The sequence below is a fragment of the Monodon monoceros genome, unplaced genomic scaffold (assembly GCF_005190385.1).
Source record: "Monodon monoceros isolate NGI ecotype Baffin Bay Population unplaced genomic scaffold, NGI_Narwhal_1 Super_Scaffold_13, whole genome shotgun sequence".
Lineage (NCBI taxonomy): Eukaryota > Metazoa > Chordata > Mammalia > Artiodactyla > Monodontidae > Monodon > Monodon monoceros.
In genome coordinates, this window is record NW_021703769.1 from 60,972,764 (window position 1) to 60,989,283 (window position 16,520).

At 46.5% G+C, this 16,520-nt stretch overlaps 1 protein-coding gene across 3 annotated transcripts in view; it reads left to right on the forward strand.

The window, feature by feature from the left end:
* The window catches only part of LOC114894671 (mpv17-like protein), a 171,238-nt gene that overhangs the window by 102,593 nt on the left and 52,125 nt on the right, over window positions 1-16,520 (forward strand). For all 3 annotated transcript variants that reach the window (XR_003793280.1, XM_029221607.1, XM_029221608.1), the window contains exon 6: window positions 5,562-5,685. Coding sequence is in view for 2 of the 3 variants with exons in the window: in XM_029221607.1 (XP_029077440.1) it covers window positions 5,562-5,685 (124 nt within the window). In the remaining variant the exon portion in view is untranslated. The remainder of the gene's footprint in view (window positions 1-5,561; window positions 5,686-16,520) is intronic.

A 16,520-nucleotide genomic window follows, 5' to 3' on the forward strand; every position in this document is an offset into this window, starting at 1 on the left:
ATGTTCTCTCTGAGCCTCATCTTATTAACCTGTAAAGAGAGGGTGATAATGAGTGTACCTACCTGCCAAGGTATTTAGGAGCATGATGAGTTAGTGCTGGACTCCTAGTAATGCTTAATATGAGAGAGCTCTGGCTGTATGAAATTAGGAAGCAGAAGCAAAAGTGGACATTGTCCAGGGGACCCTGGGCTTAACTTCCTGCTGTGACCCATGGCTGGAAAAGACGAACCAGGGAAGACTTCTCTTTGGTCCCCAGAAATTTTCCTTCTCGCCTGTATTTGAATTACGAGTTTCTAGGAGATTGTCAGCCCTCATTTGCCAACCCCACCGCCTCCACCCTGTCCCCGGGTAGCTTTAACTTTTCAAGATAAATGATTAAACCTGCTGGCACATCCCAGTCATGTCCGGTGCTCAGCTCTTGTTTGCTGGTGCTGCTGTGCTCATGAGGCATGAATCTCCCTGGTGTGGCATTTGGGGATAAAAAGATGGATTTAGCTGCCTCATCCCCCAGAAGTGACTCAGCTGCTGGAAGCTGACTGACGGCAATGGCAGTTGGAGCCCTGGGGACTTCTGTGCCTTCGTGCTTCGTTCTCTCTACACAGCCATGCTTTGCTCTCTCTTAGAGCCTTGTTACAACTGTCTTCTCTAGTCGGCCTGAAACGCTTGTCTGTCTCCTTCCAGGATTTGTCCTCCTCGTGGACACCTTCATTGGCAGCTGTTGGATGCCTGCTTTCTAGCTGGAGAATGTTGTCAAAGTTTCCATCATGCTAGTTCTATTACACAAGTTCAGACTGAAAAGAAACCGACCATGCATGATATTCACTTACTCACATCCTGTACCAGCATTTCTCAGAGTCTGCTCTGAAGACCTCCTGTATGAAGGTCCTTGGACACGACCCCCACCCCTCAACCCAGGTGTATCCTAATCCCTGGGGGTAGAGCTCCCCAGATAATCACCGCACCTGCAAACTCTTAAAAACAGCTACTCTCTATGTACCTAGTGCAATAAAATAGACTCAGTTTTCTTTATTGCTAAGGTGATGATGGTACTTCTTAAGTGGGGAGGTAGTTCTTAAATGAATAGAACTGATGACAACAAGGGCTTTGGAGTAGGACAGAGCTGGTTTTAAATCTTGGCCCCATCACTTACTCCTTTTCCTGAGCCTCAATCTGCTCATCTGTGAAATGGATGCTAACAGTATGTACCACCCAGGACTGTTGGGGGAATTAAATAAGGTGATTTGATCCTGGCATGTGATAAATGCTCAATAAATGTTAGCTATTATCATTACTGGCTAAACCTGGTTTTTTTGTTTGTTTTTTTAACCTTTAAACTGGGGAAATGATAGCATCTACCATCTAGGGTAGGGGTGCAGGGGTTGGCAAACTTTTCCTGTAAAGGGCCAGATAGTAAATATTTGATGTTTTGTGGGCCAGTCTCTGTTACAGCCACTCATTCTGCTGTCATAGTTCAAAAGCACCCATAAATAATACATAAATGAACAAGCGTGGCCAATGTTCCGATAAAACTTTATTTACAAAATCAGGGAGAGGGCTGGCTTTGGCCCATGGCTGTAGCTGGCTAACTCCTCAGCTGGGGTGTTGTGAAGATTAAATGAGATAAGGCTTGTAATGAGCCTAGCACAGTGCCTGGGACAGAGCAGTGACTAAGAGAAAGAATTCTAACGTGTTCCGTATCTGATTTGAGGGCTAGGCTTTGCTCCTTTCTCCAGGGGAAGGAAAGCATCCATGAGCAAGACTTTTCAACAGAGGTATCAGCTCCATCCTCTGCCCCAAGTCAAAGCTAAACATTCATCTCAGCACCTGGAGCCTGGCAGTGCCACCGCCTCCATCCTCCCCCAAGGATGGAGGTAAAATGCCAATCCATGGGGTGTGATTAATTCTCTCTGTCCCACGCTTTGCCCCAGGGTATGTTGCCATTTTCAGCATGTGTCCCACGGAAATCAGGTTGCCCATCTAAACCATGATGTGTGAGAAATGAGGATACTTATATCTGCGGGGCGGTTAACTGCACGCATTCACATCCATAAATGCATTTAACCCTCACCTGAGGCTGTATTATGTGGTTAAGGCAGGCAGTTAAGGGGAGAGAGAGAGAGAGAGGGAGAGAGGGAGAGGGAGAGAGAGGCTAGATTTGAATTCTGCTTCTGCAACATTCTGGTTTTGTGATGTTGGCCAAATCACTTTGCTTCTCTAAACCTCAGCTACATCTTCTATAACATAGGGATTAAATGAGATGTTACATATAAAGCCTACAGCACAGTGTAGCACATGATAGCTGTTGGATCCCATTTTGCAAAGGAAGAATGTGATGCTAAGAGGTAAAAGGGCTCATTCAAGGTCATGCAGCTGGTGATTGGCCTCAGACCAAGGATCTCTAACTCTGACCCCCAGCTGGTTTTCACCATGTCCCATTGCCCCCGCCCACCGCATCCCACTCATCCCCACCACCCCCAGCTGCTTCCAGGGACTCTTGCTGCTTCCAGCCACGGCTGTGCTTCATGCACAGTGACTAAATCTCTTGGAGACAGTGACATGGCTGTCAGGGAGCTTGTACGCTTGTGACCATTCATCACTGTAGTGGATTAAATAGTGTCCTCCCAAAAGTCATATCCACCCAGAACCTCAGAATGTGACCTTATTTGGAAATAAGGTCTTTGCAGGGAGAATTAAGATGAAGATTGAAATGAGATCATACTGAATTAGGGTGGGCCCTAAGTGCAATGAGACAGTAAAGGACAGAGGAGGATACACAGAGCCACGGGGAAGAAGCCTATGTGAAAACAGAGGCAGAGGTTGGAGTGATGCTGCCACAAGCCAAGGATTGCCAGGAGCCACCAGGATCTGGAAGAGGCAAGGAGGGAGCCTCCCCTAGAGCCTTTGGGGAAAACACAGACCTGCTTCTGGCCTCCAGAACTGTGAAAGAATGAATTCCTGCTGTCCTAAGCCACCCAGTTTGTGGTGATTTGTTGCGACGGCCACAGAAAAGTAAGACACCACCTTCGACCCTAAGATGTGAATGGATAAGGGGGTATCGGACTCAGAATGCCTGTGTGAGGAAGGGGCAGCAATGACGGGGCAAAGAGCATGTGTTTTAGAGGCAGACCTGGGCTCAGCCCCTTCCCTTGCCAGCTTTGAGCTATCTTCCTTATTTACTAAGAAAGAGAACATCCTCGTCCTTCTGGCTTGTGGTGAGGATTAAAAGAGATGGCGTGGCACAGTGGGGTAATAACAAAGGTAATCGTAACCGTTCATCAGGCGTGACATGCCTTGGTTAATAGAATCCTCACAACAGCCCAGGGTGGAAGGAGTTAGCAGATGCAGGTGATGTGATGTAGACCTCGGAGTAAAGCAAGAACATTCCTTCCCTACATCTCCTTCTCTACCAATGAAGAGCAGTAGACTACTGCATCCTTCCAAACCCAGCCATTCACTCTGGAAATGTGGCCTAAAGGCACCTCTTAGAGGCACACGGAGATTGATCTCTGAGAATGCTCATCACAGGGCTGCTTCTTCTAGTGGGGGAAACAGCAAACAACCTAAGTGTCTGGGATTTGGTGAAGTGATTCATGATACAGCCACAAATAGACACCACACAGCCTTTCACACTGCTGCTGGGGAAGAGCATCCAAGGACGTGTGGAAACGCTCGTGAAATGTCATTAAGTGAAAAGAGCAGGTAATGGTGAGATCCTAACTTTATATTACAAAGACCAGACCTCCATGATGGTATATGTGTGTGTATAACATACGTATAAATATATAGCATCTTTTTTATTTTTTTAAATTTAACTTGGTCCTTTTTTTTTAACTTATTTATTTATTTTTTTATTTATTTATTTATGGCTGCGTTGGGTCTTTGTTTGCTGTGCGTGGGCTTTCTCTAGTTGCGGCGAGCGGGGGCTACTCTTCGTTGCGGTGCGCGAGCTTCTCACTGTGGTGGCTTCTCTTGTTGCGGAGCACAGGCTCTAGGCGCACGGACTTCAGTAGTTGTGGCACGCAGGCTCAGTAGTTGTGGCTCTCGGGCTCTAGAGCGCAGGCTCAGTAGTTGTGGTGCACGGGCTTAGTTGCTCCTCAGCATGTGGGATCGTCCCAGACCAGGGCTTGAAACCATGTCCCCTGCATTGGCAGGCTGATTCTTAACCACTGTGCCACCAGGGAAGCCTGATATATAACATCTAACTACTAACATCTTTGTGTATGTTTTTCCACTCTTTAAAAAAGTATAGATGTGTTTATATATAACATTATATATATAAAACACATGTATAAAACCATATATATTACCCTATATATGCACACTACCTATATAATATATATAATCACATAAATTACCATATGTGTGCACTAGAAGACTGTACACCAAGATGTTAGCGGCAATATATGAGGAATTATGTATATACATATATACGCATGCATACGTACTATTATGGATTGAGTGTTTATGTCCCCCACGAATTCATATGTTGGGGCCATAATCCCCAGTGTGGCTGATTTGGAGATGGGAAAATAACTGAGATTAAATGAGGTCATTAAGTGTGGGGCCCTGATCCCATAGGATTAGTGTCCTTATAAGAAGACACACCAGAGAGCTCTCTCTCTGCATGAACACAAAGAATCCATGTGAGTACAGTGAGAAGGTAGCTGTCTACAAGCCATGAATAGAGCTCTCACCAGAAGCTGACCCTGCCAGACCTTGATCTGGGACTTCCAGCCTCCAGAACTGGGAGAAAATAAATGTCTGTAGTTTAAGCTGTTCAGCTTCTGTTGTTTTGTTATGATAGCCCTAGTGAACTAACATACATGCATATATACATACATACATGCAGATATATTTATATATAGGCATATATATAGTGTCTTCCTATATATATGATAATATATATGGCTATATGTATGTGGTGTATATATATGTTTATATATATAGTTTTTTAATATATGGTTTTACTTATATGACAATATATATAACTCTAATTATAAATATAAGATCAGAAGAATGTCCATCAAAATGTGGTTAGTTGTTCCCTCTGGGCAGTGGGGTTATAGGTGACTTTTTACTTTGTTCTCTTTTGCTTATCTGTATTATCTGAATTTTCTACAATAAACCCGTATTATTTCATATTGCTATTACATTACTTAGTATTCCTATAATTATTAATGGTATTGCTAAAATAATTATTATAAACTTTTTTGTGCCTGAAGTTGGCGTCGGGAGAGGGTGAAAAGGCCATGGTCAAAGGGACCAGAGGCTCAGAAGCCGGGACCAGGAAGGTCTGTCAAGGCCATATGTATAACCCTGAACAAGTTTTGGTGACCCCGCCTGAGCCTCCTCTTGCCTTGTAACAGGGTTCCCATGGAAACGTGCTTTCCAGTTTCCAACGGGCTGGCTCACAAATACACACTTGCAGCACTGGCAGAGATCTGTGTGCCTTCTTGGGGTATGAAGGTTGCTGGGGCAAAGAGGAGGCTGTCCAGAGGGAATTCTTGAAAACTCATGCAGCCTTGGGGTCCTGATGCCTGTGTTTTGTGTCTCCTGCACAGATCAGCTAGACATCATCTCCATGGCAGAGACAACCATGAGGCCAGAGGAGATCGAGCTGGAGATGGTGAAAATCCAGCGTCTCCGGGAAGTCTTGGTCCGGCGGGAGTCTGAGCTCAGGTTTATGTGAGTGCCTGGGGGGAGGTGGCGGAGAAAAGGAAGGGGTGTGGAGGGGGAGGACACCGGAGAACCTGACATTTATTGTTTATTGCTGTGTGCCAGGCACCGGGATGAAGGTATTACATACATTCTCACAACCACCTAGAGACGTGGGTATCTATTCCTCTATTTCTTAGTATATAACCATTAGTCAATATATGGCCCTATACAAGATGATTAAATTAGTGCCTGGGTCTTGCTTTCCTGTCTTTTTTCTATTTTTATGCTTCCAATTTTTATTTTTTGTATTCTCAAAGAGCACAGAACTTATATTTTGTTCCAAAACTATAATTAAGCTTTTTACACATTGTTTCTAACATTAAAAACATATCACTAGTGTTTACAATACACTCCCCGTGTTTTAAAAGGAAAGGAGACAGAGAATGTGAGTTCTTTAAAGTACTGAAGAGCTCCCTTCAGCCTGTGGGTGCTCAGAAGGGCCAAGGTTGCTTTTGTGACGATGGCTGTCACTCACTGCGCATTTACTGACCTTTGCATGGTGTGTGTGTATGTACATATTATCCCTGCACCTGGCACATGCACAGCAAGTGCTCAGTGACAAGATTAGCTAACACGTAAGCTCTAGCCCTGGGCCAGGCACTGCACTAAGCTCTTGACTTGTGACCTCACTAAATTTCCCCATGTTGCCCGTGAGTCCGACTGCTTAGAGACAAATGTCAACAGTAGACACTTGAATAAATCAAATTATCTAAAACATACAGAAGGATGTCAGTGCAGTCAGGACATATTTTGGGGGCTCAGTGACATACTTCAGGGGAGGGGCTGGCTTCTTGGCCCCCGGAAGTCTTGCTAGCAGCCTGCAGACAGAGGTGGATGATAATGAGGGCTCCCCCCAGGCCCCGCCTTTAGAGTATGTAGCCTTGCCTGGAGGTACACCACCTTGTCAATCTCAGAGACGCATGATGGACTCCAGGATGGCCAGGGTAGAGATCATGGCCCACTCAGACCTGGATAAACACCTCATCAGATGACGATCTGTAGCCTCCCGGGCTAACAGGCTGTGTGTGGACCATTCTTGAATTCAGTTTCCTGGCTCTTTCTCAGAGCCAGGCCCTCACCTTCCTGTAGGGCTGATGGTGCAGGTGGGTCCTATTCTTGCCTCCATTTTAGAGAAGAGGGAATTGGAGGTTAAGAAATTTACCCAAGGTTGCATTAGCTAATAAGTAGCCAAGGTAGGATGCAGTCTGACTCCAGAGTTTTTATTAAGTGAGTGAATAAGTGAAGGAAGGATGGAAAGAGGGAGTGAGGGAAGGAATGAAGGAAGGAGGGAAGCTCTGAATATATCTGCCAAGATAATGCCTTAAAGAGTATAAGCTCCTGAGGGCAGGGATCCTACGTCTCATCTTCACTGTTGGATTTTCCCAGCATCTTCAACAGTGCCCGGCACTTATTAGGCCAATTAGTATTTGTTGAATGTGCAAAAATTGTTCTTTCACACTCCATCCTGACCCCAATAGTTTCCCTTCACACACACACACACACACACACACACACACGAGACCCGTTGGAATAGGGTAAGAGGGAAACAGAATTTCAGACCGTACTAAGCATTTACAGGCTCAGGTGGGGAAACTCGGAGTGACGGGAATGTGACAGCCCTTGACTGAAATAGTCCCAATGACTGTAGCTGTAATAACCAGGGTGAGATTGGTTTTGTCACGCCTGCTGGGAAGTAATCAAGTTAATACCCTCAGCTCCCGTGCAGACTGTATGAGTCAGATCATATTGCATGGCTGAGGGTGTCTTCTCACTTTACCGTCTCCTGCGATGTTGATTCTTTCGAGAATGGGTTTAAAGGCTGCTGTCCCAACACCCCCGACGTTCAGCATTATTCTTTCATGGGTTTCCATTTTCCTGGCCCCTCTCTCTTGCCCTCCCCCTGGGACTCACAGCTTCTGCTTGTTCTGCCTTCCTCTCAGCGTGAACTCATAAGAGTGGGTTCAGGGTCATCCTGGCTCTCTTGCATCCTTGTCTGTGACCCTGGGCACATGACAGGCTTCAAAAGAACTGCTGTTTACCACAGGCACTGTTATACTGTACACGTGCTATGTGTGTTATATGCATTTGCTCACTTATTTTAGCTTTTTGAATCCTCATAAGACCCCTGAGGGAGTGGTTCTATTCCTTCTATTTTATGGATAAGGAAACTGAAGTTAGAGAAGTGAAATAACATTTTCAAGGTCAACAGATAGTATGGGTGGAATTGGGACTTGAACCTGAGGTGTCTGCCTCAGAGGCAGAGCCCTGAACCCTAAGTTAGCCTGTTATTTATTCCCAGCAGAAGGATGCCTTTTCTCTTTGCCTTTTGCTCTTCTAGAATGCGAAGACAAACTCCCGGTTGGATGCCCACAATCCCACATTGGGTTTGGTCTTGTTCTACGCCATCTTGAATTGAGTCGGGTGGAAACAGAAGTCATTCTATTGAGTCAGGCTTTGGACTTTTTCATACCCTTTCTCTGGAGAGAAGTGATTTATTTGAAGCCTAAAATGTCAAGGTTTTCAAGTTCACCTGCTGGGAATTTGACATAGAGCCTTATTCCTCTAAGGGTTCTCAGGGACCTCAAGAGTCAACATTTATAGAACCCTTAGCACAGATCTAGGCCTTGGCTAAGCCCTGTGCACACATTATCACGTAACCTACGAAAAATGCTTGCTAATGGAAGGATGAAGTAGGAGCGCCTCCAGCATACCTGCTCTCCCTAAGGCTCACAAGGTCAGGTTCAGAGAAGGGCTATGAGTGACCCCGGTGGGCATGTGTCTCCACCACACACCCAATGCATCTGCTCTCAATGTCCTCCCTTCGCTTGTCCCCTAGTTTCCAAGTCGCTAACTGGTGTTTAGAGATCTCCCTCTTGAATCTGGCAATTTTACAAGCTTCATTTGGATGAGTCAATAAACCCCTTAGTATCACGAAAACGCCGCTTTAATTGGCGGCAAATGTCCAGGAGGTAAAACTTGAAGCCTGCTTTGTTCCATCTTCGATCCTCCGTGCCACCCACCTCCCAGTCCCTCCCGCTGCTGCCCCATCTCCATGCCTCTCACCATCCTGGCCTGTGGAGGCTGTCAACAACCTCAGACTCATTTTCTCACCCTTAATTCCAGCACTGACTCACACCATTAGCTTTTCATAACCCCTCCTGCAGCTCCGCTGGCCTGCCTCAGCCCTTCCACACCTTCTCTACAAGGCTGGTCCTGCTGTTTATCTGGGTTTCAGATAATTAAGTATTTTCGGAGGTGGGGGGCGGTTATCTTCATTTTACACCCGCTTGCAGGATTGTCATAAAGGGACAGTGGGCTTTGTCTCTCAGCTTGCTCTGGGCGGCGGCAGCTTCTAATTAATGAGTCAGAGCTGCAGCTGTCAGGGGAGATGGGCTTGTGAAGGACAGATTTCAGGAGCACAGTCCTTGAGTTCCAGTATTTCCAGACTCTGGGCTTGGACCCAAGTAACATCATTTTATTAAGAAGGACCAAGTGCGGTGAAGCGGTCGTGCCCTAGAACGTGGCAGAGGTTCAGGGTGTGGTGGTAGAGAGTACATGACTTGTAAACTTTTCAAATACGTGCTATGCTGGGCAGTGTTCTAAGTGTTTTACATGCATTGATCATTTAATCTTTACTGCAACTAGACATACAACATCCTCCCTCCCCATTTTATAGATGAGGAAACGAATGCACAGAGAGGTCAAGTGACTTGCCCCGGGTTGCCCAGGGTCTGTGAAACAGCAGATGGTGATATAACCCTGGCATTCTGAGTCCAGCGTCCGTGATCTCAGCCATGATGCTATAGGGTCTCTCAACTGGTTTTGAACCCCAGTTCTACTTCTTATCGACTCTGGGCCCTGGAGCAAATCTTCTGCCCTGTTGGGAATTCCCTGGTGGTCCAGTGGTTAGGACTCCAGGGTCTCACTGCTGAGGGCCCCAGTTCAATCCCTGGTCAGGGAACTAAAATTCATAGGCCGTGCCGCGTGGTCAAAAAAAAAAAAGTTTCTTTAAGGGACTTTGCTGGCAGTCCAGTGGTTAAAACTCCGCGCACCCAGTGCAGGGGCCCTGGGCTCGATCCCTGGTCAGGGAACTAGATCCCACATGCTGCAACTGAGATCCAGTGCAGCCAAATAAATATTTTTAAAAAAAGAAAATCTTTTGCCCTGTTCCAGCCTCAGCTTTCCCCTCTTTACAATGGGACATTGATATTTCCCTGGCAGCGCTGTCGCAAGGGATGGAAAGAGAGGACACATGAAAGTGGGTGGCTCTTCCTAGGTAATAAGCACATCAAAATTCCCTTCCCTCCTTTAACTGTTAATAACGTGCTTTGAGGGAGAAGAGAGGAACAGGGCTGCTTCGTTATCTCCAGAGAAGAGCGAGAAAACACCCCTCTCCCCGAGAAGCTGGGGAGTGGCTCTCACCCATCAAGTCCAACTCTATTCTGGGGCCTTGACTTTATTATGGTTGTTATTTAAAAAAAATTTTATACACCTGCATTCTTTATCCCTTTAATGAGCTGATAATTCTGAAGCCTGTTAGGAAAAGCTTCAAGTCAAGGGTGAAATGAAGCATGTGCATTTATGTAACTTGACACTTCTCAGCCACGTTTGGCAGTTTCGAGACACTTTGGATGCACTCTGGGTTTTAAATACCATCTCCTAAGAACAGATCAGCATTGTCAGAGCCACTGTACATATCAGGTGGGAAGAAATGTCTTTAATTGCAAAAGATCTAAAAAGCAATTTGTCTTGGGCAAAATATACGAGAATTTGAGGAGTTGGGGAAGAAAGGGAGGAAGGAGACCTCGAGGGAAGAGGAAAGGGATGGGGAGGCTAGAGAGGATGGGGAATGTCCCAGGTGAGACCTCTGAATGGAAGGACCCCCCTGAATTTCTAAGTGCTTGGGGAAATAGGGATGAGGTTGGGGATCTGGGCTGATCAAATGGAGAAAAAATATCCCCCAGTGGATGGGCTTCTGCTGTTCCAAGTTGCTTCTCAAAGTCAGAACAAGCTTCAGGAAAGGAAATTCTTCTCTCAGGGAGCTCTGGCTGTCTTACCATAAAGGATTTCATGCTCTTGGCTCTAAGGATCTCCTCTGGGCTCTGGTGAGCTGGGAAAGGGATCACTGTATTAGACTCTTATGATGGTTACTTTTATGTGTCAACCTGACTGAGCTATGGGGTGCGCAGATATTTGTTTAAACATTATTTTGGGTGTGTCTGTGAGGATGTTTCTGGAATAGATTAACATTTGAATCAGTAGACTGAACAAAGCAGATTGCCCTCCCCAGTGTGGGTGGACCTCATCCAATCTGTTGAAGACCTGAATAGAACAAAAAGGCTGAGTAAGAGGGAACTTTGCCTGCCTGACTGCATGAGCTGGGGCATCGATCTTTTCCTGCCTTTGCACTTGAACTGAAAAATCAACTACTTTTGGGTCTTGGGCTTGGAGACTATAGATCGTGGGACTTAGCCTCTATAATCCTGTGAATCCTTATAAGAAGTTTATATCTATCTATCTATCTGTCTATCTATCTATCTACCTATCTATCTATCTCTACATATCTATATATCTCTATCCAACAGTTTCTCTCCTGGGTATACCCTAGAGCTGCTCTGTATAGTTGGGTATGCACTAGCCCCATGTGACTATTTCAATTTAAGTTAATTAAAATTAAATGAAACCTAAAATGCAGTCCTTCAGTAGTCCTAGCCACATTACAGGTGCTCTTTAGTCAGTTATGGCTAATGGCTATCCCACTGGAAAGCATACATTTTTGTAGAACATTTCCATCATCACAGAAGAAACTCCCACACATGAATGACAGGAGGCATATTCCAGAACATTCATATCAGTCTGTTCCCGCCTTTTCATCTTCATCCATTGTCCCCCTGCAGCCCCCACCCCTGCTTTCCACGGGCCTCCTTTCAGTCCCTCCCCCTCCAAGGGAGCCTTTTTGTCGGGGCTGTTCCCTCTACCTGGATGCCCCCGTCCCACCTGGTTAACTCTCCCCCTCCCCCCAGGGCTCAGATCCAGGGATACCTCCGAGGGGAAGCCTTCCCAGCACTTCCCAGGCTGTGTCCCATCCTATCACCATAACCAAGATCCTTTGGGTCTTCTAAGGAGAAGCCTTTCCTCCATTTATAAACCTACGTTCATCAGTGTGAGTACGTGTTCCCTATCCCTCTTCTGCTCAGCGCTGGCCCCGATGAGGACACAGGCTGAGCTGTTTTCACTCTCAGCAATGTCGTTAGCACCCAACACATGGCCAGTGAGAGTAGGTGCTCTGTGACTATTTACCTAAGAAATGAGCAAGAGCTTGACTTCCCTTCTGTTTTTAGTGCCTGACTCATTTGAAGTGGGTCAGTCCATAGTATTCCTACAGAGTGGTCGTGTGACATAGCAGCTTGCAGTGTAGACACTTTACGAAGTGTATGAGTTTCCTGTGGCTGCTGTAACAAATTAGACAGAGTTGGTGACTTAACATACAGGGACTTCCCTGGTGGTCCAGCAGTTAGGGCTCTGTACTTTCACAGCCAAGGGCCCGGGTTCAATCCCTGGTCGGGGAATTAAACCCCTGCAAGCTGCACGGCGTGGCCAACAAAAACCAAAAAACAAACAAACAAAAAAACCCACACACTTATTCTCATGTCGTTCTGGAGACCAGAAGTCTGAAATGGGGTTCACTGGGCTGCCATCAAAGTGTCGGCAGTGCTAAGCTCCTTCTGGAGGCTACAGGGGAGGATACTTTTCCGAGCCCTTTCCAGCTTCTAGAGCCTTGTTTCTCATGTTCCCTGCTGGTGGTCCCTTACTCCATCTTCAAAGACCACAGAGTGGGATCGTCCAATCTCTGCTGGCATCAGCCCACCTGTATAACCCAAGATAATCTCCCCATCCCAAGAGCCTTACTTGAATCACACCTGCAAAATCCCATTTACCATATAGGGTAAAATATTCACAGGTTCCAGGGATTAGGATGGGCATATGGAGGGACATTATTCAGCCGATCACGTTAACTGACTACGGCAATTCATTTAAGGGCTAAGCGCAGAGCTGGACTCCCAGTGTGGCAGTGACGGTGACAGGGATGGCCGTGGCGAGGCCGAGTGGAGGGGAAGGCAACATACACTATATGGAGAACCTGCATTGCTTCATCTGATGCTGAGTCTTCATCATTCTTTGAAATCTCCCAAGGAAAAAAAAGCATCTTACGAGACAGAGAGAGAGAGCATGCTCAGTAATGCATGCACAGTGCCCTGATAATTAAGGGTTTTCCCCTCTTTGCTTGTCTCTGGGAAACTGCTGATTTGAGTGGCAGCTGGGGTTGGGAGGTGCTTGTCCGTATCACTTGATCTCAATTGAGGACTCAGTTCTTTGCTCTGCACTTAGCCCAGAATCAGATAATGCTCGCCTGGGCCTCATTTCTCTTCAAATAAGAACCAGCCCTCTCTTGATATTTCCAGGGCAGGCTGCTCAAAGAGAAATGGGAGGGGGAAAAATACAAACAACTTAACAGATTTGCCTTCGTGTTTTGGGTCTACACAGCACAGCCACTCATTAAGACAGTATCCGGATTTACATCTTTGACTTCGTTTAATTGGCTGCTAGTCATTGAGTGATCAGTTACACAGATCTTTGCTCCTGGAATTCTGGCCCACTCTTGGTCCTTTTGTCCTCTAAACTCCTCAGAGGTTTCAAATGAGATTAGGTCAATCTAAGACATTCCTGGTTTGGGTTCTGCCAAAGGAAGGGCAGCCTGTTTTTTTCATTACTAAATGTCCTGGTCTTTGACAGAGTTGCTTTCTGATGAAAAGAGTGGCCTATAACTTTCTCCAGATTATATTACACCTACCTTTGAATTCTAGCTCTGCCATTTGTAGGCTGTGCAATCTCGAACAGATACCTTAACCTCTGCGAGACTCAGCTGCCTCATCTGTCAAATGGGATGCAGCCAATATTTCCCAGGGTGGTTTTGAGGAGTAAAAGTGATCATGTTTATTAAGTGCCCGCCCCCATAGTGCCTGCCACAATATAAGTGCTCATTAAATGTTACTTTCCTTTCCTTCAGGAAGAAATTGAGTTTGGAAATGAACAGATGCTTGGTAAGAGCAGACATTGGAACCATGTTCTTGGTTTTTAGTAGTAGGTTACTTATTTTGAAGAGGAGGTACAGGAGAAGGGAGGAGATTGGAGGGGCGAGTGAAGGTCTCTTCCATGACATGGAGGTACATACAGACCAGAGAGGAAGTGACTCGGGGGCACCTGAAATTTGTCTTGAAACATCTGAAGGACTGTCATGTGGAAGAAGGAGTTGTTGTCTTTGTGGAACTAGAGCCACAAATGCTGCAGTGAATCCAGTTACCATCCCAGCATGAAAAAGGCCTTTCCACATATTTGGAGCTCTAAAAGTTGGGACCTTGGGAGGTAATGGGTTTCCATACCTGGAGATATCCAAGCATTTATTTATTTCTTCCTTCATTCAACAAGCACATGCAATAAATAATACAGATGAGGACTTGCCCTAATGGAGTCCAGGGGAGGAGACAAAATCTGGATGTCTCCAGAATGAGAGATGGAAGCTTCAGATGGGTGGTGGGGTAGGGTAGCAGGTGCTGAGGTGCTGTCTATGGTCAATTCTCAGTGTTGTCATTATTACTAATTTATCTAACGACTCTCGAGCACATACATGTGCCAGGCACAATGCTAGACTTTTTATGTAGATCACCTGGTTTCATCTTCATAGCAACCTGATGAGGCAGGTTTTAATAATACGAGCCACATTTTACAAACGAGGAGACTGAGTTTTGCAGAAGTTAAAAGGCTTGCCCAAGATCACCCAGCTAAGATTGAGCAGGGTTGGGACTCTAGCTCTGCAGCCTGACCCCAGAGCCCTGCTCTGCTGTGTTCACGCAGTGCCAGTGGCTGCCTCCCAGCCCACTGCCCCTCCTTAGAGAACCAGCCCCACATGAGGGGGTTTCCGGCCTCTCCCTGCCCCCTTCCTCCAGGCCAGAGCTCACTGGTCCACATTGGCTTAGCTTGGGCCAATCAGAGTCTCTCTCCTGGGATACAGAGAGACTGGGCCAGTTAGATGATGGGAGATTTGCAAACCAAAGACTGTGGGTGAGCAGAGAAAGCCATACTTCGGTGGGAAGGACAGCACAACTGCCTTAAGAACAGCAAACAAGGGAGATGGGGGCCCCCAAAAGCAGAAAATGAACTTGGCCATGACATTCCCATTCCAGTCCTCAAGCTGCCCCGCTGAAATGGGACTGTAGTAAGATGCCACATCTTCTTATACCCTGGGTGTCTACTCTCCAGACCCTTGGAGAAATACCTCCCACCCATGTTGCCACAGCCTGGAGAAAACCAAAATCCATGGCGATGATGTCTGTGAATATCCAGCGGGTTCCTCTCTGCCCCTAGGCTTGGTTTCCTGGTTCCTGTACCCCCATCTGTGTGGATATGAAACTCAGATGCTTCACCACTTTCCATAACAACAAAACAAAACAAAGCCCTATGCTACTCCCATTGGAGGAGTTTTAGAACTAAGGATCACGAAAGGGGTTGCACGGAGCTCTTCACAGCGAACAATTTCAAAATCCACATTTGACATTCCTGGCTGATAAGGTCCTTTTCACCACCCTGTGCAAGGCAGTTCTTTTTCTTGGCCCAGTCTCACCACCCTCCTTGTTCTTCTCCTTTGTCTCAGCTCCCTCCATTCCAAGTAAGACAAATTCCTCTCCCTGTCCTTGCAGAGCTGTTTCACCTTCTTCCAAGAAGCCATGGCACCAAAAGATGCTTGGGTTCATGAGAACACGACCCCAGGTGTTTGTCAAGCTATGATTCGCAGCAAAATTTCCTCCCCAAGGGGAATTTGGGTACCAGCTATTAAGGTATTAACATTTCCCCAATTTCTTACACCTTTCCTAACCTATCTTTATTTCTATTCTTTCTAGTCTGTGCTGGAACGTTCTATTGAAAACTTAGCTACGCTGAGAACTCTACTTCCCAGAATCCCTTTCCCTACATTGTTCCAAGTAAAAGGTGGGAGATTCTGGGAGGCAGAAGGGAAGCAGCAGTGTTGACCTTTTAAGGGCCACCATGGTTAGACCATGGAGGTAACCAGGTACAGAAGTTCCTGCTCCGCCTCACTCTCTGCTGCTTCCGGTCCGTCTTGTCTTCCTGATCAACGGTGGCCCCATGTCTTCTAGACACTGGGCAGACAAGGCAACAGCCTTGCATGGACCCGTCCACTTGGCCCCCCTGCTGCCCCACCTTGCCAGCTACACGTGCCTGACTTCTCAGGTGGGCTGGCTGGTGTCTCCTTTGGCCCTCACCTCCCCTTCCCTGACCTCCACCTCCCCAGCTCCTCCCACGATTGTGACAGGTCTAATTCCTATAATGCATCCCTTGCCGTGTAACTCACGCTGGTTCTGCTTCCCTTACTGAGCCCTGATACACATCAATATACACATCAAAATACGCATCAAGAACCTTTACAGAAGCCACCAGTGGCTGGAGCTAGTGAAACTTGTCCATCTTGCCCTTGGCTGGCAATTCCCCCCAAATCACTGGTTCAACCTTGACTCACCCAGAGTCAAGGAATCACAATGGAATCACCTGGAGAGCTTTAGAGAAAATGCTGCTGCCTGGGTCTCACTACCAGATTCTGACTTAATTGGTCCAGGGTGTGGCCTGGCCGTTGAGAGTTTTAAAAAAAGTTTGGGTGATTCTCCCCTGACCTCCCACTGCACAGATGTCCCCTCACCTCTTTCCTGGATGAAATAGAAGAACCCGGATGT